Source organism: Melitaea cinxia, chromosome 3 (genome assembly GCF_905220565.1).
Source record: "Melitaea cinxia chromosome 3, ilMelCinx1.1, whole genome shotgun sequence".
Classification (NCBI taxonomy): Eukaryota; Metazoa; Arthropoda; class Insecta; order Lepidoptera; family Nymphalidae; genus Melitaea; species Melitaea cinxia.
Window position 1 is genome coordinate 18,705,561 of NC_059396.1, and position 24,346 is coordinate 18,729,906.

General features: G+C 34.6%; 2 protein-coding genes across 2 annotated transcripts; one reads left to right on the forward strand and one right to left on the reverse strand.

The window, feature by feature from the left end:
- Positions 1-6,067: 6,067 nt before the first annotated feature.
- Positions 6,068-13,166, reverse strand: LOC123669648 (ubiquitin-like-conjugating enzyme ATG3). Its single transcript, XM_045603244.1, has 7 exons — positions 12,954-13,166; positions 12,462-12,650; positions 10,818-10,931; positions 10,343-10,495; positions 7,873-8,025; positions 7,078-7,205; positions 6,068-6,290 (listed from the first exon to the last, which is right to left on the reverse strand). Exons 1-7 carry the CDS (start codon positions 13,023-13,025, stop codon positions 6,137-6,139), a joined length of 963 nt encoding a protein of 320 aa, XP_045459200.1. The 5' UTR covers positions 13,026-13,166; the 3' UTR covers positions 6,068-6,136.
- A 290-nt stretch (positions 13,167-13,456) lies between these two features.
- On the forward strand, positions 13,457-23,739 carry LOC123669647 (mitochondrial fission 1 protein). Its single transcript, XM_045603243.1, has 5 exons — positions 13,457-13,661; positions 13,736-13,849; positions 14,088-14,258; positions 15,628-15,761; positions 23,366-23,739. The coding sequence occupies exons 1-4, from the start codon at positions 13,617-13,619 to the stop codon at positions 15,745-15,747; spliced, it is 450 nt and encodes a 149-aa protein (XP_045459199.1). The 5' UTR covers positions 13,457-13,616; the 3' UTR covers positions 15,748-15,761; positions 23,366-23,739.
- The last annotated feature ends 607 nt before the right edge of the window (positions 23,740-24,346 follow it).

The following is a 24,346-nucleotide window of genomic DNA, read 5'->3' on the forward strand; positions in this document are numbered from 1 at the left end:
GAAGCCGTCGTGTTTTATTTTAAATATTTTAGTTAAGTACAAAGTGTGTTTTCGATGTATTTATTTTAATGTATGCGCAGTTTCGCGTGAATATGTAAATGTCTATTCGTATTATTTGATTTAAAAAAAATATATATTCAATACCTATTTTTGTAAGACTGTATGTACTCTTTAGTTCAATGTGTATAATTCGTAGCTTTCTCATTGTGATCACATGACTGTTTAGTTTAGAAGTTTCATTTTTGATTTTAGGAATAGTCGGATAGCGGACGAGGCCTAGTAGAACGTATTCCATTATGAATAAGGGCCATTTTACAGTGGCGGGTAGCGGTAGTTGTTAATATAGTTACGAGATTTTCTATTATAAATACCGCTATAAATAATCATATACTTATTTAAAAAATTGTAATTAGAAATTATTTAAAAGTCAGCCAGGCGGGTAATGAAACGAAATTGTTATCAAAAATGACCAAAAAATTTATGATATTGATATTAATTAAATTATTAGAATTTGATTGTCGATTTTCGAAAATTAATATTTCATAATTTTACTAATAAAAACGATATAATAAAGGTTTTTATGATAATTTTACAATGTTTAAATTTTATCAAATAATAATTTGAAATATTGATTGAAGTTGTCCTCCGGTCGAAGAGCATCGTTTGTTTCACCGCGTGTGAGAAGTGCGAGTGACGCCGGGCTTCTCGCATTGCATTAGATATGTTTAATTACGGAACGTGATTTGTAAATAATGAATGTGATATTAATAAAATATATTATTAATTATGTTTTTTTTTTTTGGTTGAACCTTTGTTAAATTTACCAGTTTAGTACTTTTCTACTTGAGGTTTATAGAACAAGGAATAAGTAGAGGGAAATATTTCTTGTATATTACTCGACAAATTTTAGATTCACTGAAGCGACATTTTGTTTTTTTCTTTCTAATAAGAAAATTTTGCCAATCAAAGGTTATGTATCCGCATCTGTTATACTTTGTAGTAGTAAGTAGAAACAGAATAGTTTTAGTTTACAGGTGGATTAAATGACAAGAGGTATTAAATTAAACTACACCTATTTTATATACATACCATTTATAAGCTATGAACATAATCAGTAAAATAGAAAGTAGTTTAAGAACAAGATAGGTTTACATCTAAACTTAAGCTTCAGCCTATCACAATCCACCGCTGGACATAGGGTTACACAAGTTTGCACCAAAAATGGCGTGGACTCATGTGTTTTGCAGGGCTGGCTTTGTCGCTTTATATGTTTGTGATTTACATACTTATTAGAAATTGTATGCGGTATATACTTATATGGTCTAATTAGAACGAAGTTCTTTACGGCAGGCTTGATATTTGGCTGGGCGACCGAACTGAAAAAAATATGATACTAAAACCGTAAGAAAAATATATAACGGAAGTGATGTAATATCGGTCACACGACTGTATAATATGACGTGTGTAAAACTAAAATATTACTAGTAAACTTTTTTTAAATTTTTTATGTAATTTTATACTGTCGACAAAAATAAATAAAGACGTGTTTTTTTATTTCACTTAATAGTTTGAATTATTATTGTTATTTTGTTTGATTTATTTTATTTGACGGTATTTGTTGTTTTCTAAAATACTAAGTTTCCTAAATACTTTTATGTATTTAATTAAAACCACCAACAAAATTAAAAAAAATCAAGAACATTTTCTTTTCACATTGTGTTGCTTCTATACTATTCGAAGGAACTTCGTTCCTACCTGGTGTCCCATGACACTACATGATTTTTAATAACTCCCCTATATCCATCCGGTATATCAAAGCGCGAAGGACCTCTAGTATTGAAATAAAGACAACAATTAGCAGCAAAATATTTTATTTCAAGAAAACTAACAACGGCGGTGCGTATTACAAACACTCGCGTATTATTCCATAGCTGCCATTATATCCGCAGCATTTACAGACGATCGAATTTCGTACTAAAATTTGTCTAGCGCAAGTGATATATTATCAATCATCTTAACTTCGGATTTTATTGTGTTAAAAGTAATCCCAGATTTTTGACTAGAAAGTTATAGAGTGGTAGCCAGATACATAAAACAAAATATTAACGTTATTTTACGTAGAGACAGACTATTTACTCATTGTGGTTGCGTGATGGTATGGACGCAGTCATATATGGCGATCGTGAAAAAAAGAAAAAGGCGAGCGATTACATAATTTAAAATGGTCGCTAAATCGAAAGAACGTATGGTCACAATATTTTTGAGTCTTACGACGAATAAGAAAATTAAGAAGACTGAGATTTTAACGTCTTCTAAGCTTCTATAGTCTTATTAAGACTCGTTAAAAGTACTCGACAGTGAGGTTAGAACATTTTTATTCCAAGAACTCGAAAAAGAAGATAGCTTTATTGGTAAAAAGTACGAGGTGGCCGGAAAATATGAGGCAAAGTGGGCCTTATGTCAAACGATTTACGAAACTACTACGAAGAACAATGGCAGTGAGAGAGGCGAAAGTAAAAAACGCCACAACTCCCAACATTGGAGTTAACAAAGTTTGACGGTAACTTAAAAAATTGGCTAGATGTTTGGCGATCATTCGACAAAATACACGAAAACGTAGATATAGACACTGTCGACAAACTACAATACCTGACTCAAGCAGTGCAAGAGGGAACTGATGTTAAATTGTTAATAGTTTCCCATTGACTTCCTCAAGTTATGACTTATGTATTAAAGACCTCGAATCAAGGTACTCTAAAGATGATCTACTTATACAGGTATATGTGAAAGAGCTTTTGTCACTCATTTTAAACAAAAAGGAGTTCAATCAGCTATCTGGTTTGGTTGATCAATTGAATGGGCAGTTGAGATCACTTGAAGTCCTAGAAGTAACCAAGGATAAATATCCGGCATTTTTGTTACCAGTGGTGGAGTCTGCACTTTCAAGTGACACGATAATTATATGGGAGAGAACAAAAACTGAAAAGCCTTCAGAAGAACCATTGAACTCATTGCTACTGTTCTTAAAAAGAGAAATTGAAAGTGAACAAAGACTTACAAAAATATGTTAAGAAAATTAGTGCTGCTCTATAGCTGCGACCCTTAATATTAATTTTAATACAAGTATAATTTAAGTTCAAATATAGTAGCGATTGTGTCCATACTATCGCGCAACCACACTCGTTGTTAAGAAGACGCAAACTCGAAGAAGATTGATCGGTACCTACGATCAATATTACTAGCATAAATAAAATCTAAAGAAAAACGAAATAATTAGACTGTCATTGTTAAACGTCAACCGAACTTAAAACCGTTGTTAAAGCGAGTTTTAATTTAGCTTTGTACAGTCGGACCAAATTCGATCGTCTGTTTACATTTAAACTTATGCAATAACATTGAGCTGAATTTGAAGATTTATTTACATAATATTAGAGAGTATTACAAAATCATTTTACTTTCTTTACATTACGCCAGCTTCGTTACAAAACAGCAGACTTTCTCTTACTATTGAGAATATGTTAATTCATATAAATTCTTTAATTTATATGTAGAACGGTATATGCGTGCCAATTGTTGGTCAGCGCCCGGCACTAGTGTATGCGCCATGCTGAGTATTCCAACGTCACCGAAACGAAGTGACATAATATCCGATTGTATACATAAATCATAGTTTTAGTATACCATAAAAGCTTAGAAATTTAAATTGCTTGTCGACATCTTTATGTAGAGCAATTGTTTTACCATTGTACATATTTACAAATAAAAAAGTAGGCTTTATATCGAGTTGTCACGGATGTTTCGTCCAGGCGTACCGCCGGGCGAGGTGGTGACTGCTAGCGCGACTCCATCTCGCCCCACCCAGGCCATAGTCTGCTCATACGTAGGATTTTTAGCCAGTAAGAGTTTCTCATAATCACTTTGGTACCCCCTTGCCGGGGTAGCATCTGATTTTCCCCATATTAAAAAAAGTTAGGTTAGATTCCCACGGGAGTTGCTGGACCTTCTACTGGGCGCGTCCATCGGGTGGCGGATAGGGAAATGCCACTTGCACTGTTTACGAGTGGTGGGGGTCTTCGGAGGGTGACTGGCCCGAGGGGGTTGAGACAGGCACCTCGCCCAAAATGGCTCGCCATGGGTGTGCTGCCCGGTCGTCACAGCGAAGAAAATTGCTAAGGAAAGGAAGCTGCGTGTGACTGGATTACGACCAGAGTCCGATTGCTCGAGCCGCGAGCGCTAAGATGTTTCAAAATTATAATTGAAATATGTGACACAGATTAAAAAAATTAAGATTTAATTTTCCGAATTCTCACTGTTGGTCTTAATCAGAAAAAGTATTCAAGAAATTGATTAAGATTACGATTACAGGGTCACAGGGGATCATAACTTACCAAATATGATTACTTTTTGTACTCTGTACTCATGATTACAGATTACACAATTTAATTGTAATCCTTATTACTCTGATTACAATTTGCCCAAGTCTGGTACCATCCATCCCTTAAAACTTATTAGTATTCCACAGTTCATACATTAGATCGTAGTAATTAATAATTGTTTAAATTTTGGATCACATAAAGATGCCGACAAAAAATATTAAAATCGAACTTTCGTTTGTTCGAACAAATGTTTTCATTTTTAAATTTATTTACAAAAAAAAGCTTTAGAAAAAGCAAATTGCGTTACTTCTAAAACAAAAATTTTCAATATAAATATTCTAAATGAGCATTAAAGCTAGCAATGCTTCGTCACATTTGACTGTACTCAATTTGCCATGCTAGCGAATATACGGAATCATTCAAACGCCACACCAAGTGCACCATTAAAAATAAAATAATAATAATAATAATTGCTAAAATCTTATCAATATCTACCTCCTATATTAATTACAATAATCTCTAACATAACCTGTCTGTAACATCATTCGGAACTATAAAATTAAAAAAAAAATTGTGCCTCAAAATATGAAATTGGCGAAGTAATGGCACATTTAAAGCTTATTTTTTTAATAGATCTAAAAAGACAAGAATTTATAGCGAATATATGAACAATTAATTTCATATTACTTAATCATTTGGTATAAAAAGTGGGTGGGTGTACCTTTGTTACAAATATGAGGTTTGATAGAGATGTTCTTATACACGAATATAACAATACCCGATTCATTTTATTATATTAAGAAAAATGCATATTCTTAAATAAATCATTACGCAATATTATTTATTTTGTAAACATGTCCGTATCTGTTGACTTAATAACTTTTTTACATTTATATATTATATTTAATGTATATCATTTTTAATTTTGACTTTGAGCCATTTATTTTATAATAATATAAGCATAATTCAATAAAAAAAAATACGCGAATAATATTTGACATTTGCGTCCTTATCTAATTTTTATATATTAATGATATTAAAAATAATTGTCTATGATTAATAGTGTACAGAGCCACGCAATGATAGATCATCGCTAAATAATACTGCTTTCAAGCAGTGTTGCGTTCCTGTCGTGAGTAAGGTGACCAGGGCTCCTGGGGGGGGATTGGGGATAGGGTCGGCAACGCGCTTGCGATGTTTCTGATGTTGTTATTGCTTACCATCAGGTAAAATGTGCGCTTACCGATCTAGTTGTATAAAAAAAATGATTTAGTTCACAAGATGACAATTATTAAAGATTTTTTTACTTAGGTACGTTAATGCAAACAACAGCGTTAGACTTTCCATTGTACTCTGTTCTTATGACATTTGAACACCACATGTCAGATGCATTCATGACTAAAAATCCCGTGACGTCATCAATATTACGCACATCATTTGTTTGTACATTCAATATTTCATTTTCACCAGGTAATTTTATAACTATTGATACACAAATTATTGGATATATTTTTTACAACATAAACCGTATACTACACAATTATGGTACACTGAAATTGTGATACTTGATGTCTATCTAGCGAACTGGCGAACTGGTTAACTAGCTTGAGGTTGTGGGTGGTAGGTGTGTGGTGGTAGGTGGTAGCTGTGTGGTGGTAGGTGTGTGGTGGTAGGTGTGTCGTGGTAGGCGTGTGGTGGTAGGTGTGTGGTGGTAGGTGTGTGGTGGTAGGTGTGTGGTGGTAGGTGTGTGGTGGTAGGTGTTAGTTGATGCTGACGTTCTGCGTGAAATCGTACTCGACGGTGGGGATGACGGTCTGCACGAACTTGAGGAACACGATGAGGTAGCTGTGCACGCCCAGCTCGCTGCCGCTCTCCATCACCGTCTCGATGATCTTCTTCATCACCTCCGCGTGCCTGTGAATGTAGGAGGCGGAGATTAACATCAAATATATATTATACGTATAAGATATACTTATACGGGTTATATGTATTTTAAATAACCCTTCCTTGGCAGTCGGGTAAAAATAATACTACTTAAATTAGTAAAGGCTTCACAGTCAACGACACGTCATTAAGGTTTGTTTTTCTTTCTGGGGGTCCAGAAACACGCAATACACAAGCTCACAAATGATTGCTGCAATTTTTTTTTAATAATTACCTTAATAAAAAAATAATAATAATGTTAAATTTTCTTAACTGATGTGGCGCTCAATGCGGGAAAAGCAAATTGTACCATACATTTTTAGACAACATTATATATATATATATATATATATATATATATATATAAATATATAAAGGAATATATTCCTTTGAGTTTGTATATTTGTATAGGTTTTTTTTTGTCACTAGGTCGGCAAACAAGCGTACGGCTCACCTGATGGTAAGCGATTACCGTAGCTTATAGACACCTGCAACACCAGAAGCATCGCAAGCGCGTTGCCGACCCAATCCCCAATCCCCCCCCCCAGGAGCTCTGGTCACCTTACTCACCAACAGGAACACAATACTGCTTGAAAGCAGTATTACTTAGCTGTGATCTTCTGTAAGGTCGAGGTACTTCCCCAGTCGGGCTGCTTCATATTTTGCATTATCCTGCTGTGCCCTACCTCAGTTAAATATATATATATATATATATATATATATATATATATATATATACATATGCACGGGTGCAGGTTAGGAGCAGGTGCGGGGCTACCTGCAGGGGTGCACGGAGGCCACGCCGGGCCCGGAGAGGTGCGGGTGCGTCTCCACGGTGACGGTCTTCTTGGCGTGGTCCTGCGACACGTCCTCGTACATCGCCTCCACGCCCAGCGGCCGCCGCTCCTGCCGCGCCCCCAACTGTCTCGTTAGCGCTCAGACCTCTCTTATTGCTGTGTGCTTGTTACTTGCATTGCAATCTTAATTTATTTATGTTACGATTTTTGCTAACCTTGGCAAATAGAAACTTTTTTTTTCTAGCTTATAGACGCCTGCAGAAGCATCACAAGCGCGTTGCCGACCTAATTCCCCAATCCCCTCCCGCCCAGGAGCTCTGGTCACCTTACTCACCAACAGGAACACAATACTGTTTGAAAACAGTATTATTTAGCTGTGATCTTCTGTAAGGTCGAGATACTGCCCCAGTCGGGCTGCTCCAGATTTTGAGCAGGAAATTCCTGCTGTGCCCTACCTCAGTTAACTCAGTTTCTAATACAACTTCTTTAGGCACGCTTATCTCGGTTAGTGAGTTGGTGAATGCGTGACGAGAGCGTTACGAAAAGTGTGATCGGGCGAGACGAACGGAGCAAGAAAGAGAGAAAGTGCGAGCACACATTTTCTTTCTCTCTTTCGTATATCTAAGACAGAGTGCAGGCCTATTGTGGAGAAGTTTTGCTTCAGTCTAAAGCACAATGTATTTTTTTTTATCTCTTTAAAACTCATTTTAGACTTCCTACATTTTGCAAAAATGTTACATGATATTAGTATTACTGACGAGACTAAAAAAACTCACCTCGTCATACCCGATGAGCCAGAGTCGCGGCGTCTGGTAGTACTTGTCGTATGTGATGTGGAGGTCGTAAGTTCGAGTCTTGACGATCTCATCCCCATCGTGCTTCTGTTTCTTTTCCTTCTTCGGTTCCTTGCGGGTCGTCAGTGCTGTTGACTGTTGATTTATTTAACACTATAGCGAATAATATCTCAACAATTATTGGGCTATCATGTACAATACAGGTAGATTTTTTTATCGGAGGTCAAATTTTTGTTATTTCTGACTCTACCTTAATTCTGGTGCTGCGGTAAGTGTACTCATGCTCCGTACTGCGACTATCACGCGTTATTTTCGAACAAATTTACGTAAAAACGATCTTTACTGCAAGATCAAAATACGATACGAACTGACCTTTAACGACTGACAAATCCCCCCCCCCCCCGCCTTTCCCCCAACCCCATAAATTTCTCGCCGGGATTGTACATAATTACCATTTCGACCAAAGTTAAATACACGTGACTATTCACACGAATAAACAATATTATATACGATTGTTATACTGAGTTATGAGAGGTTATGAGATCTATCAAATTTTTCCATAGGGCAAACACTGACAACAGTGTTCGTCTGAGCAGGACGAAAATTATACTTATAATCGCGTTTATATATTTACAGGTATTATATGTAAAAGTCGCAAACGTTTGTGGATACAGATTAAATAAGTTGTCTAAAAAGACGCCTAAAACGATGGTCGCAGGTTTAATTTCTGTTCAGGTTATATCCCAGTCATTTTGAATTTCAATGTTGGCTCTCAGAAATGGATGTGGTGGAAAAATTATGTGGTGACATGGGACACCAGGTCGGAATCAGGTTCGGATTACTATCCGAAGGAACTTCGTTAGTATAGAAGCAACACAATATGAAAAAAAAAAATGTTGAATTTTATATATATTTTCTAGTTTTGTTTTTTTTTTTTTTTTAATTTTGTTGATTCGTTTTTAATTAAGAACATAAAAGTATTTAGGAAATTTAGTATTTTTTAACCGACTTCGAAAAAAGGAGGAGGTTCTCAATTCGACTGTATTTTTTTAATGTATGTTACATCAGAACTTTTGACCGTGTGGACCGATTTCGACAATAAAATTTTTTATCGAATGGTGGTGTGTGTCAATTGGTCCCATTTAAATTTATTTGAGATCTAACAACTACGTTTCGAGTTATATCTAATAATGCGTTTTTACTTGAAGCTTTTTTCGCTTTTTTTTTCTTCAAATAATTGTGTTTGCGAGCAAACACAATTATTTGAAGTCGATTAGAAAAAAATGGACATATGTTTATATAATTAGAACGCCTCCATAATTTAATCGACGTTGCTCTGCTAATGTACGATACAAATTGGTTAGCACTTATAAACAAATAATGCATATTATGTTCCACATAATAACCCCTTATCTAATATACCGTCGATAATGTTTACACGCACTGAATTCACGTTGTAATGAGAATATGATTAATTTGTTTGTTCACTAGCTTTCCTTTGTTAATAGTAATAAATAAATGCTTCACTCTCAAGCTCAACAATACACAAGCACAAACGCACAGACCACGACAAATATCTGTATGGCCAAGACAAATGTCTGTCATGAACTCGAACTCGCGACCGCCCGCGAAAAGCCAGTGTGTGAAATAGTTGAATTTTATCGCTTAAAAAATTAATTATTATTATTATTGGAACTAAGTTTCTTACGGCAGGCTTAACATTTGGCTGGGCGAGCGATCTGAAAAACATGTCATACTAAACCCGTAAGAAAAATTTATAACGGAAGTGACGTAATATCAGTCACACGACTGTATAATATGACGTTTGTAAAACTAAAATATTACTAGTAAACTTTTTTTAATTATTTATGTAATTTTATACTGTCGACAAAAATAAATAGACATATAGTTTTTTATTTAACTTAATAGTTTGAATTATTATTATTGTTATTATTTTTTTTTGATTTATTTTATTTTACGGTATTTGTTGTGTTGTGTGCAACGAAAAACACCGACTTCAATTACATCAACGAGTAATACAACGTATGCTTAAATCTTTAAAACTACGCAACGGATTTTGGTGCGGTTTTTTTAATAGATAGAGTGACTGACGAGGAAGGTTTATATGTATAATACATGCATAATTTAGTAGAGGAATATTGGTAGTTTTTGCAACCGTGCGAAGCCGAGGCGGGTCGCTAGTAATATTACAAAAATAAAGAGTTTGTTTGTTTGTTTAATGCATTATTAGCGAAGGTAGTTTTATACACATATTCTTATCCAAATAAATAGGGGTGGGAATCGAACCCACAACCCTCGGAGCAGAATGCAGGTTCACTACAAATTGCGCCAACGGACTAGTCAATAGTTGATAATAATGCACATTTGAAGTACGTTTTTTTTATTGTTGATTTGTTTCTTAATTATTTTATTTGAAATGATGTCGACTTACTGGATCCACTTCATCGAGCAGGCCGGACTCCTGGAAGTGCTCCATGTCCTCGGCCTCGTCATCGTCGGCGTCATCATCATCTTCGTCTTGATCGCCGCCCGCCTCGCCGTCGCTGTCGCCCGTCTCGGCCGCTTCCAGCGTCATTTCACACACCTGATGGAAAAAAAAATTATTGAGGTGGGTCACAGCAGGTAATCCCTTCTTTATATAATGGTTCATCAATTGAGTTTATTTTCTTAATCTCATCATCGGGTGCGTGTGATATATTCCATAGATTAAGACCTATTTTCAAACTTCTTGACTTAAAAAAAGTATTAGTAAAATAAAAAAGAAATAACATTAAAAAATGTCCCACTGACAAAAAAAAATGGATAAAAAATAATAATTTGATACTCAACTCAAACTAAACTTTCATATAGAACCTTACAAAATTAAAAAGAAATGTACAGCATTTTTATTGACAGATAATAAATACCTTCTCTTCAATAGTGGGAGACCCAGAGGATTCATAGTGATGAGTGTCGACCCAACCCCCGTCCTCATCATTTTCATCTTCTATCACCTTCTCATTATCCTCGCAATATTCTATCTGAAATTAAAAATCATTTAACGACCAATGATCCTAAAGAACATTACTTAATAATTAAAAGCCTACATATAACAACTTTAATGACATCTGATATTATAAAATTTTGTTTGAACGTGTCCATCTTGTGAGTAAGGCAGTAGTCTTAAATTTTGTATATTTTGTAAGCATGAGAAAGCTATTATTGAGGAATGTGTTTAGACTATAAAATAATCACATTATAACATAATAATTGAACTGGATTGAGTCGGTTTTTAAGCATGCAGTGCTGGGCAAATCGGGCAATCTATTTGGAGCTTATTGCAAAACATGGATCCACAGGTTGGAGGATAGTTGAGAGACTGCTTTCAAGCAGTGTTGTATCTCTGTTGGTGAGTGGCTCTGGTCACTTTGACCAGAGCTCCTGGGAGGAATTTGGGATAAGGTCGGCAGCACACTTGCAATGCTTCTGATGTTGCACACATCTATAAGCTAGGGTAATCGTTTATCATCCGGTGAGCCGTATGCTTGGCTGCCAACCTAGTTATATAAAAAAATAGTATTGGTAAAAATAGGTATAAACACATTTGAAACTATGTAAGTCTTTATACATGTTATGCATATTTTATAAAATATCACATTTGTTTTTTTTTAATGTGCAGTGATAATGTATAAAGCTATTTAGTTTGATGCAAGTTCACTGTACTTCACAAGTTAATTAATATTCCAAACAGGAAGAGCCTTGATATAGATACATTTATATTACATGTAGACTTTATTTATACATTAACAGTAATGAAGCATCATTATTAAATGAAAATGTGTGAAAATTTTGCATGTGTTATACAGTAGTATAACTGTGAACATAAATAACATAATTGTGTTTGTAGGCAAACAAAGAAAAACCGACTTCAATTATATTGACAAGTAAAACAAACGTAGGTAGACGTAAAAATTGTCAAGTAAATACGCATTATCAAAGATTACTCCAAAAGTTGTAATCAGATCTCGATGAAATTTAAATGTGACCACACGATAAAATAAACATCGGCTTTCGATTAAATTAAAAATCATTAAAATTGGTACACTCAGTAAAAAATTATGCAGATTTTCGAGAGTTTCCCTCGATATCTCTGGAATCCCATCATCAGATCCTGGTTTCCTTATCATGGTACTAAACTAGGGATATCTCCTTTCCAAAAAACGAAAAAGAATTATTAAAATCGGTTCATAAACGACGGAGTTATCTCCGAACATACATAAATATATATATGGTCGAATTGAGTACCCTCCTCCTTTTTTTGAAGTCGGTTAAAAATAAATTGAAAATAACTAAAATATTTTGATAATGAGTTCTATAAAAATGTGTATGTAGGAGTTGAAATCAAATTCTGTATTCTACTTACAATGCCTAAATATTTATGCATTGGAAACAAAGTATGCCTAATTAATTTTTAAGTGTAGGACTATTTGATATTTCTGTTTTGTGTTGCATCACATATACACGTCATTTGTCACATACTTAAGAGGATACTGTAGTTTTAAGTCACTCACTTGTTTACAACGCCTATAACAGGGCACATTTCTAGTAATAAGAAACTGCTTGTCTGGTGGTAGATATGGCCTGATCTTTGACTCTTCGCCTTTGGCCCATTGCCAAGTGGGACAGTGATGCACCAAGTGATCTCCAGCTGCTACAAACTCCTCTGGAGTCAGAACGCCAGTTTCTTGGAATTTAGATTCCTGGTGACAATTTATATTGTTTTAATATGCTTTCAACATTTACGAACTAGCAATTACATAAACTTTTCGATACAGATATAAAAACTCTTAAAATAAAAATGATTAATTTATTTTAAATTTGGTTTAGGAAAAAGTAGAAAAATAAATTGCTTAGGGTCAATCATTAGAATTAATTCTACAACTATTACGTCGTTTCTATTTATTACGGTTGCAATTGTACACATTTATTGACCTTTGTATACAATATCACTGTAACAAATTACGATAATACTCAGTTATTTACAATGAGACACTCCACAATACCTTGAGTACGGGCGTTAAATAACCCGCAACCCCTAGGGCAGTCCCTTTAACTGTATTTATGACACTCTGCATTTTAAAACTAATAACTTAAAAATACTTTGCTAAAGTAAAATTGAACTGTTCGTAGTTAATGTAATAATAACGGTTTTACACAAAAGCCGGACAACGCAAATTGGAATTATTATACCTTCTTCACGCAACAATGCCTGTCAAATAATCAAATTGTCAATTGACATTTGACAACATAATCAGCAGGCAGTTGTCAAAATGACAATGGCGAAATCAATCTCAAATTTCAAAGATGTTTCAAAGAGACAAAACTATCACAATATATATTACATACTATATTATAAAGATTATTTATTAAGAGTCAAATTGAAATTTAAAAGGTTTAGAAAAATTATGAGACAGTAGTTTTAATGTGTTTTAATCTTAGAATGCAAGACACAAACAGTGAGCAGCAACACTACGATTTGCTGAATTATCAATATTTTCATTTAGTCAAATGTCAAAGTCAATAATAATTATTCAGTGATTTTAGCGATACCATACCATCACTACTACTCAGTATCACAATATACTAATTTATTTCAAGAAACGTAATATAATGAAAATTAGTTTTCCGCTATTAAACTGTGAGAATATTAATTAAATAATATAACCATGGAAGACGTATTAGACGAAGTAGTTTCTTCGGAAGACTTGCAAGTAAGTGTTGTTGCAGTACGTGACTCATGACGATGTAGCTATTGTTTTAATTTCGCAACAATTTTTTCATACAGAAATTCGAAAAGATATTTCATGAGCAACTTCATGAGGGAAATGTAACGCACAAAGCTCAGTTTGAATATGCGTGGTGTTTGGTAAGGAGCAAATATCCGACCGATATTAAGAAGGTTCGTTGATTTTTCCTTATCTATTAATTTGTATAACATAATACCGTGTTTGTTAAATTATTGATATAAGTTGATATAACAAGCAATATAAATAATTTAACGAGCACAGTATTATTAAATTTCAAAATGTATCTATGTTTTTGTAATTTTTGTTTTACAAGAAACAAATAATAAAAGATAAGTTGTTTAACTAACAAAGAATAATGTAATTTTTTTAAAGTAATTGCACTTCTTTCAGGGTATATTACTGCTAAGGGAATTATTCAATTCTCACACAGAAGGAAAGCGTGACTACCTTTTCTACCTTGCAATCGGCAATGCAAGAATTAAGGAGTATAACAAGGCCTTGCATTATGTTAAGGCATTCCTTGAAATTGAACCTGCAAACCAGCAAGTTTTGGCTCTTGAAGTAAATATTTATACCCTTAGTGTTACCAATTAACTGTCATAACTTTTATAATTTCAATGATCAGATGATTTTGTATACTAATTCACTATGTTAAAGATTTTAAAACATTATTTAAGTAGAGTTGTATGTAAGACACAGTGTGAACTCATTATAATGGACTTTTCTGAATTTTATAGTATAGGCAGGGCTTGGTTAGAACTAGGAGTACCCAAAGTGGGAACTCTAGATAGTTGTTTGAGGCCAATGAAGTATTTAGAAATTAAATTTTTTAATGCTGCTCTGGCACTGCCACAACTATTTACCCTAGAATGTTTGCTAAAGAACGACAACTTGTTTTAATAGGTATATTTAAATATAGTGGGTCTTTTATACAAATTGCTTGGTAATCTCCTCTAAAGAGGGAAGTAGAACAATGAACATCTCTAGTAGAACATAGATGTTATGTCGAGTTTTAAACAATAAATAATTGTAAACAAGTTAAATTCTGCTACTTGATAGTAACAAGGAGATACAATATTTATTGTATAATCTTACCGGTGTTATTGTTCATGGTATCTAAATATACTAGACACCATGAACTATGAATATGGTATACACATTTTGAATACAATGAAATAATTAAATTTTTTATAACAAAGTTCTCATAACAAGAAGTGTTTTGTCTTTTAATAAGGTCACAATATTGGTATGACACAAGTGACAGACAGGGAGTTTTCTTTAATGCATCTTTCATCATTTCATAATTCTTTTTTTTTTATTATCATCACCTAACAAAGTAATTATGACAATAAGTATTGCATTAACTTCCACCAATGCTTTTGAATTTTAACATGATAATAAGAATAAAGAGCCACTCACTGATTGGTTATGTGGTAGATGCTGCGGCTTAAATAATGAAGTGGATAACAATCAACAATTTGGGTAGGATATATTAGGAAATATCTTGCTCAACATATGGAAAAACCCAATTTAAGAAGTACCATAATAATACAAAAGATCACGGCCAAATAATACTCTCAGTAGTAGTGTTCCCGTAGTAAGGTTCATAAGTGAACCATCAAAAGTTCATTGTATTTATGAAATGTTTTCAATTATTGTTTATTTGTGTAATGCATAAATAACCAATATGGCAATGATCCAGAGAATTTGGTTTATTTGTAAAATGGTATTTACAATGTTTGTTGATTATTCTGATATATCAAGTTTTATGTGACCTAATTGGTATAATTATGTATGTCACTTAATTTTTTTTAATGTATGTTAAAACTGTATGTCTTTGTAATAAACATAAATCAATGAATATTTGCAAGAGTCACAGTCACTGATTTTCTTAGTAGGGAGTTAAACGGAGATTATTTTTAATTTTCAGCGTCAAATAACCAAGCGTATGGAGAAAGAAGGTTTGATCGGTATGGCTGTGGCAGGCGGCGCAGTGCTCGCGATCGGTGGTCTTGTCGGCCTTGGGATAGCGCTCGCCAACAAAAAATAGCATTTGGCCTTTTTGTAAGTATCTCACATTTAATCAATTTTAATCAATAAACGGATGTCTGTTGATGTTGCCTTCTGGCAACATTATTATATGTAACTGGGAAAATTTAACATGGCAGTTTAGTCAGGTTTAATCTATAAACTGACGTGACAATGGCCGCGATCTATTAAGCGTCCGCAACGCCAGCAATGGCCTTTCTATCGTTCCACCGAAGGCCCTACGCCATCGACAACGACTCCTGCAATTGCCGTTCCACTAACGTATAATACGCCGCGGGCGTTGTTAGCGAATTTTAAAATTGGAACGCTTACTTTGGCGCTGTCAAGTGTCACGTGTCAGCGGTGTGCTCGCAATATGGCGGCATCGTGAAAACATGCAGCTGTGTTGTCAGTGAATATTTCGCATGGGTTGGAATAAAACTTAATTCAAAATGGATTCCCGGGAATTCATCGTTGCGTTTTTGCAGATTCTAATGAAAGATAACATTCACAATTTGACATTGACAGTTGTTTTTTTTTAATTCCCGCCACGTTTTGATGAAATATTTTGTGGGCGATGTGGTCGCAAACCGTGACAGTGCAAACAGCCACGTCAAGCGATCGCTCGCGACGACCACGCGCCTTAGGTAGAACGATAGAGTGGGCGTTGCGGAAGCTTAGTGGATCGCGGTCTTCAGCGGTCGTGATCGATGGCGTTGTGGGCTTCAGGTGAAACGCCCAATATAAATCCATCGAGTATCGTAAAATCCGTTCTTAGCGGATGTTTACACTTTATAAGAAACCTATCTGCCAAATTTCAAGTTTATTGCTCTTATAGTTTCGGAGATTTTGTGATGAATGAGTCAACCTACCATCCCCCGTTTTAACCCCAAAAGGGTGTTGGTTTGTAAAGATACATTATTTGGACACCTTCTCACCATGTATAGAGCATACATTTTAAATTTCAAGTCTCTTACTTCAAAAACATAGGACTTTTATATAAACTTCCAAGCCCCGTTTTACCTCTTTAAAGGTCGTCTTTCGTAAAATTAGTTCTTAGCAGATGTCTACGCCCTATAAGAAACCTACCTACCAAATTTTAAGTTTATAGCTGTTATAGTTTCGGAGATTTCGTGATGAGTGAGTCAACCTACCATCCCCCGTTTTAACCCCAAAAAGGAGTTGATTTCTAAAGATACATTATTTGTATACCTTTTTACTATCTATAGAGAATACATTTTAAATTTCAAGTCTCTTATTTCAAAAACAGGACTTTCATACAAACTTCCAACCCCCGTTTTACCCCTTTAGGGGTCGAGTTTCGTCAAATCCATCCTTAGCAGTAGTTTACGCCCTATAAGGAGCCTACCTGCTAAATTTCAAGTTTGTAAGTATTATAGTTTCGGAGATTTCGTGATGAGTGAGTCAACCTAACATCCCTCGTTTTAACCCCAAAAGGGAGTTATTTCTAACGATACATTATTTGGACACCTTGTTGCCATCTGTAGAGCATACATTTTAAATTTCAAGTCTCTTACTTCTAAAACTTTCATACAAACTTCCAACCCCCGTTTTACCCTCTTAGGGGTCGAGTTTCGTCAAATCCATTCTTGGCAGTAGTTTACGCCCTATAAGGAGCCTACCTGCTAAATTTCAAGTTTGTAAGTATTATAGTTTCGGAGATTTCGTGATGAGTGAGTCAACCTAACATCCCCCGTTTTAACCCCAAAAGGCAGTTATTTCTAGATACATTATTTGGACACCTTGTTACCACCTATAGAGCATACATTTTAAATTTCAAGTCTCTTACTTCAAAAACATGGGACTCTCATACAAACTTCCAACCCCCATTTTACCCCCTTAGGGGTCGAGTTTCGTAAAATCCGTTCTTAGCGGATGTCTACGTCCAATAAGAAGCCTACTTGCCAAATTTCAAGTTTGTAGGTGTTATAGTTTCGGAGATTTCATGATGAATGACCTTTCGCTTTTATATATGTAAAGATAGATGTATAGATAGATAGATAGATAAAACTTGGCTTACAATGACATTAATCAGCCGACCCGTTTTCGCTAGTTCTAGATAAAGTCACCAGTTGGCGTGATTGCAACTACCAACTACCAATGGCAGAAACGTACGGCGTACGTAAACCCTGAACGCATTAGGCCACACCCACTGACATGGCCGCTTATTGTCCATTTTTATTACGGCCGTCAATGGTCGCTTGTGGGTCCTTTGTTTATAACGATTGTCGACATCTTAAGGGTGCGTCCACTCCTTTGTCTGCTTTGTGTAAAAAAGTTGTTTAAACTTTCTTTTTTGCTAGCATTGTCTTTTTTTATTGCACAGTAACCGTCGATAGTCGCACGTATCTGTCGTCTTTGTTTAAAAGGATTACCCACGGTTTTAGGGCGTGGTCACTGCCTATGTCTTGTGATTTTAGGCTTTATGAACACTTAATAACTTAGACGTGTCCTTCAATTTTGTCTCTGGGTCGTAATGGTGAAACACTAAAGCTATGTTTCGTCCATTGAATGAATTCAGCCAAAAAAAAATGATCAAATGAAACAATTTAAATGAGCTCTTTGAAACGTTGAGACGCGTTAGCTTTTCGTCCGGTATTATTTTTGGTACCGAACGCGCGGATACCTTTTTAACCGACTTCCAAAAAAGGAGGAGGTTCTCAATTCGACTGTATTTTTTTTTTTTTTTTTATGTATGTTACATCAGAACTTTTGACTGGGTAGACCGATTTCGACAAATTTTGTTTTAATCGAAAGGTGGTGTGTGCCAATTGGTCCCATTTAAATTTATTTGAGATCTAACAACTACTTTTCGAGTTATATCTAATAATGCGTTTTTACTTGACGGTTTTTTCGTCGACCTACGTTGTATTATACCGCATAACTTTCTACTGGATGTACCGATTTTGATAATTCTTTTTTTTTGTTGGAAAGGGGATATCCCTAGTTTGGTACCGTGATAAGGAAACCAGGATCTGATGATGGGATCCCAGAGAAATCGAGGGAAACTCTCGAAAATCCGTAATAACTTTTTACTGGGTGTACCGATTTTGATAATTTTTAATTTAATCGAAAGCTGATGTTTATCATGTGGTCACATATAAATTTTATTGAGATCTGATAACTACTTTTTGAGTAATATTTGATAACGCGTAGTTGCTTGACTATTTTTTCGTCGATCTACGTTGCATTACTTGTCGATGTAATTGAAGTCGGTTTTTTTTTCGTTTGCGAGCAAACACAATTATTCATTCTCAAGTGATCTTGCAAATGCAATGGGCACTCCCAACTGAAATATTTAGCTTTTTAGCAATGAAACGGGCTGTAACACGGCGATCTTCCAAACAATTTTTTAACTTTGTCGACAATTCCCTGAAAGACTGACGTCGAAAGACGGCCCGAAAGCGAATAATCTTTAATCGTTATTCTTCCACGTTTAAACTGCACACTACCGAGCCACTGCAGGATATGGCGGAGCAATCTTATGTCTCTCTTAATTTGTTAAAAACTTGTTCCGTGCTAATATTACGTGGTAACGTACATACAAGTCACAAAGAAACTCGTATTACAACTGGCACTGGTAAAGAATAATAATAATAATATCATCATCATCATCATCATTCCAGCCTATTGCAGTCCACTGCTGGACATAGGCCTCCACAAGTTCGCGCCAAAAATGCGTGAACTCATGTTTGTTGCCCATAGTCATCACGCTGGGCAGGCGGGTTGGTTACCTCAGGGCTGCCTTTGTTGCACCTAAGACGCTGTTGCCCGTCTTCGGCCTGTGTGTTTCAAAGCCAGCGGTTAGATGGTTATCCCGCCATCGGTCGGCTTCTTAAGTTCCAAGGTGGTAGTGGAACCTTGTTATCCCTTAGTCGCCTCTTAACGACACCTACGAGAAGAGAGGGGGTGGCTATATTCTTTGGTGCCGTAGCCACATAGCAAATAATAATAATTTGTCGGTATTTTGACATAAACCAATATTCACAAAGCAATAATTAACACGTGGTTCACTAAGTCCCGAGACTAAGTACTAAAAAAAGGTCTTTTTTATAAAATTAATTTTTATTCATCAACATAGTCTCCTCCAAGAGCGATACAGTCCCTCCAACGCTTTTCTAACTTTTCTATCCCATGTGTGTAGAACGATTTGTCTTTGGCTTCAAAATAAGCCCCCGTTGCTGCGATAACTTCACTATTTGAGTCAAATTTCTTACCCTGAAGCATTTTTTTGAGGTCTGCAAACAGCCAGTAATCGCTGGGGGCCAAGTCTGGCGAATAAGGGGGATGAGGAAGCAAATCGAAGCCCAATTCGTTAATTTTGGCCATCGTTCTCACGGACTTGTGACAAGGCGCGTTGTCCTGGTGAAACACCACTTTCTTTTTGTTCATGTGAGGCCGTTTATCCGCTATTTCGTACTTCAATCGCTCCAATAAGCACATGTAATAGTCACTATTTATATTTTGCCCCTTTTCAAGGTAGTCGATGAAAAGTATTCCATGCGCATCCCAAAATATAGACGCCATAACCTTACCGGCCGATTTCTGAGTCTTTGGACGCTTCGGGCGGCTTTCACCAGCCGCTCTCCACTCCGCTGCCTGCCGATTGGATTCCGGAGTGAAATGGTATATCCAGGTTTCATCCATTGTTACATACCGACGTAAAAAATCCTTTTTATTATGATTCATCAGCGCCAAACATCGCTCTGAATCATTGATACGTTGTTCCTTTTGATTAGTTGTAAGCAAACGCGGCACCCACTTAGAAAAAAGCTTTTTCATGGCCAAATTTTTATGTAAAATAGTGAAAACACTACCAGCTGAAATCTTCACTATCTCGGCTATCTCTCGCACTTTTACCTTCCGATCTTCCAATACGATTTTGAGGACTTGGTTAATATTTTGTTGAGTCACTGCTTCATTTGGACGACCTGAGCGTTCCCCATCATTGGTGTCCATGCGACCGCGTTTGAAGTCGGCATACCACCGACAAATAGTTGCTTTAGAGGGAGCTGATCCTGCATAACATTTTATAAGCCATTGCTGTGCTTCAACGGTATTTTTTCCCATTAAAAAACAATGTTTTATCAACACGCGAAACTCGTTTTTTTCCATTGTATCGAAATTACAACCGTAGCGTCACTTAAATGTTTCAAAATCAATCATTTTATTGTTCCATTTTTAAAAATTTGACACATATTCTTGTATTGATAGCCAGTACTTTTTAAAAATCAAAAGAGTTTTTAATATATGTGCCATTTCCAGGTTAGTCTCGGGACTTATTGAACGATCTAGTATTTTGTTAAAAAACTCCCCATAAATATGTCATTCTCATTACTTTTTAAACGCCCGTCGTAAGGTAATTAATACACTACATTTCAGAATATAACAGTAAATTAACCTACGTCTAAGTAGGTTTCCCTTTCATTCATTCATTAAAAACAATTCCGTAAGTTCGAATTAGGTTTATAAACATATTTCGATCGTTATACTGAGTTATGTTTCAGTACAACAATAAAGTTCAAATTTGCTTTAGTAGGCATACATTTTGTTGACCCACAATAAATCTTGGTAATAAGGTCTAATTTGGCAAAGGTATGGCCCGCTTTAAACGGTAACAAAACCAAACTTTCGACAGGCCCTTAGAAAAAAAAAAAACTAACAAAACAAAAGCTTAATAAACTATTCCCACAATGCAAGACATGTGCGGGGGTACACCCGCCCTTAAGATGTACACAATCATCTTAGACAAAGGACCCCACTGAGCGACCATTGTCGGTAATAGTATACATACAAAAGATATGCCATCGATTGATGTGATTTATTGCGGTCTATGTTTTTTCGACTGCAGTAGGTACATCGCTACTATATAACGCCAAAATGGGCGTGTTAAACGCGTATACAAATAAGCTTACTGCAGATTCTTCTTATTGGATGTTTTTTAGCGTGTAAAGTGGAACAAATACTTACCATACCTACCACATAACCGCCCCACGTCTTGATATAATATACATATATTATATGTGTAAAATATATAACAAGAGATAATGATTTGTAAACGGCCAATCAATTTTGCCCCTCTTGTGCTGTGCTCGCACATCCTTGCCAGCGCCTCTGGCGGACGCTATCGGCAACTTCGCTAAATGCTTATTGGTTACTGGTAATACAACGTCTGCAAAACAATATGGGCTAATCAGTAAACAGTACGCGAAACATGTCATACACCAGAGATGGCGCTGCTTCAATGTTGAGCGTACATGTACAAAACTAAAATAATGACTAATAAATTAATAATCATGCATTATAATGTTTCTCAAAGTTTTTGCTTTACTGTACAATTTTTCGACACCAACAATTTATACTACGCCAATTCGATTTTTCGATAAGTTTGTTTTTTAATGCGAACTTGATAAAATGTGTTTTTATATGTAATTGTGAAATTGCAATGAATAAATTAACTATTAAAGATACCAAATTTCAAAAAGGTTTCTTAATTAATATAAAAGGTATCACGTTTTTCCCTTTTATAAGTCTCTATTGTAAAGTTCATTTTTAAGAGTTAGCTTAGTATAAATTGCTGGTGTCGTTTTGAAAAATGTAACAAATCCAAAAACTATATAATTTTTTTACAGTTATTTTAGAAAAATGTACAATATAAGAATAAAGCTTTTCATCATCATCATTACAACCTATACAGTCCACTGCTGGACATAGGCCTCCACAAGTTTACGCCAAAAATAGCGTGAACTCATGTGTGTGTTGTCATGTGAATAAAGCTTTTAGGTAGGGTTAAATTGTTTATTTCGAAAATTGAACGAAGATTAGAGTACGTAATGATGATACGTTTAAAATATTATAATGAAACAAACTTTTTCGGATTTTATCGTGGTTTATTAAGTTTTTTAAATTTCCGACGTTTCGGATTCTACAGCAACCATGGCACGAGAGGACGGTCCTCCGAAATCCGAAAAAATTTGCTTCATTATAATGAGTGAAATTCGCGTAAAAATTAGAAAACGTTTAAAACATTTTAATGCCAGATGCATATATATTGTATGTTGCAAGAATCCTTACAGTATTTTAGTTATCTTATTCCTATATATTAGGCTATGTTATAATTATCCGATGTACCTAATGTCTGTTCTAAACAAAAAAAAAAAAAAAAAAAAAATTAATATCTATGTAATTGTTGACAAAAATCGGTTGTGGATAGTTAGAAGACATATATATATATTTTATAATCAATAATCATAAATAAGTCATAATAATTTTAATTAGATTATTTGATATATATTTTTGCCGCTTACTACGCCTTGGCATTACACGCAGACACGATCAGTACCATAACTATGTGTAAATATTTAGTTCTTAAGTTGTGACTTGTAAATATGTATAATATTTCAATAATAAATTCTTTATTTTTTCATTAAAAAAAGTATAAGTGTTGCCGTTATTGTAGGTAAATAATTCTTTAAGTTTTAATGAGTACCGATATTATTTGAAAACAGTCTTGTAATATACTTACACATAAACAGACGAATTATTACATTTTTGTGCTTTATATCTGCAAATTCCGATTAAAGATAAGTGTTTTATATAGTAATATTATTTCTTTTCAGAGTGAACGCTCTAGTCGGCGTTCATTGTCTTCTGACAAAGAAGAAGAAATTAAAAGAGGACTAGCGGGACTGATCCATGTTTCACAAAATTTACGAATTTTTCACTCGTCTGTGTTTCTAGTTTATATGTTTATATGTAAAAATGAAAAAAAAAATGTTCTAATCCACACTATGGCTTTTTAGAAATTATATTATTTATTTTTTATTTGAAAAAATTGTAGTATATTAATTTTTAAGAATATAGTTAAAATGTACGTGTTGATAAATATGTGTAATTTATTCTAAATGTAGGCTTTGTTTTAGTTAAGAACAAGTGATTATTATTTTGCATGTGTATTTATTTCAACAAAATAAATGTGATACTTTCACATGAATATTATTTGAAATAAAAAAATAAATAAGGTTATAAAAAGCATAATTATGTTGATAAAATCAATAAAATAATAGTACCTACACGCTGATGTCATAATAAAAATATAATTTTTGTTTTTCATATAATGTCCTATTACTAAAAACCCATAGAAAATACTTAGGGAACTCCTTTAATAGGCTTGGTGACATGTCATATGTGTCGGTTGTCACCCAAATGACAAACATTTAGTGGCCTACCTCATTACTCGTAATGTGGGACTGTGTGTATGTTAACCATGTTTATATAAAAAAAAAAAAAAACCTAAAGGCCATAGAAAAAAAAAAATAGGTAACAATGAAAAACGAGATAATTTCAAAACAATTATTTTTCATTTTTTAATAATAATTTTGCGAAGCGTCATACATCTAGTATACTAAAGTACAGTACAATGGTACAAAGGCATTACTTTTGATTGTTTAAAAAAAAATCAAAAAAAAATAATAATTATATATACATTTTTGCATTTAGAATTATGTCCCAACTATGTAACATTTTTTTATGTCTTCAACAGTGGCAACAATATTCGTATACAATGGCACCACCTAATTATAACAAATTTCGAAAAGTAC

What these genes read in the sequence shown, in the direction of transcription:
- LOC123669648 (XM_045603244.1), bottom strand. Translation starts at nt 13,025, where the DNA reads ATGCAGAGTGTCATAAATACAGTTAAAGGGACTGCCCTAGGGGTTGCG. An exon ending in CTCCCACTATTGAAGAGAAG is followed by an intron (nt 10,496 to 10,817) that starts GTATTTATTATC and finishes TTTTTCCATCAG; the next exon opens with GTGTGTGAAATGACGCTGGA. An exon ending in TGCTCGATGAAGTGGATCCA is followed by an intron (nt 8,026 to 10,342) that starts GTAAGTCGACAT and finishes ATAAATCAACAG; the next exon opens with TCAACAGCACTGACGACCCG.
- LOC123669647 (XM_045603243.1), top strand. Translation starts at nt 13,617, where the DNA reads ATGGAAGACGTATTAGACGAAGTAGTTTCTTCGGAAGACTTGCAA. An exon ending in TTTCTTCGGAAGACTTGCAA is followed by an intron (nt 13,662 to 13,735) that starts GTAAGTGTTGTT and finishes TTTTTCATACAG; the next exon opens with AAATTCGAAAAGATATTTCA. An exon ending in ATCCGACCGATATTAAGAAG is followed by an intron (nt 13,850 to 14,087) that starts GTTCGTTGATTT and finishes CACTTCTTTCAG; the next exon opens with GGTATATTACTGCTAAGGGA.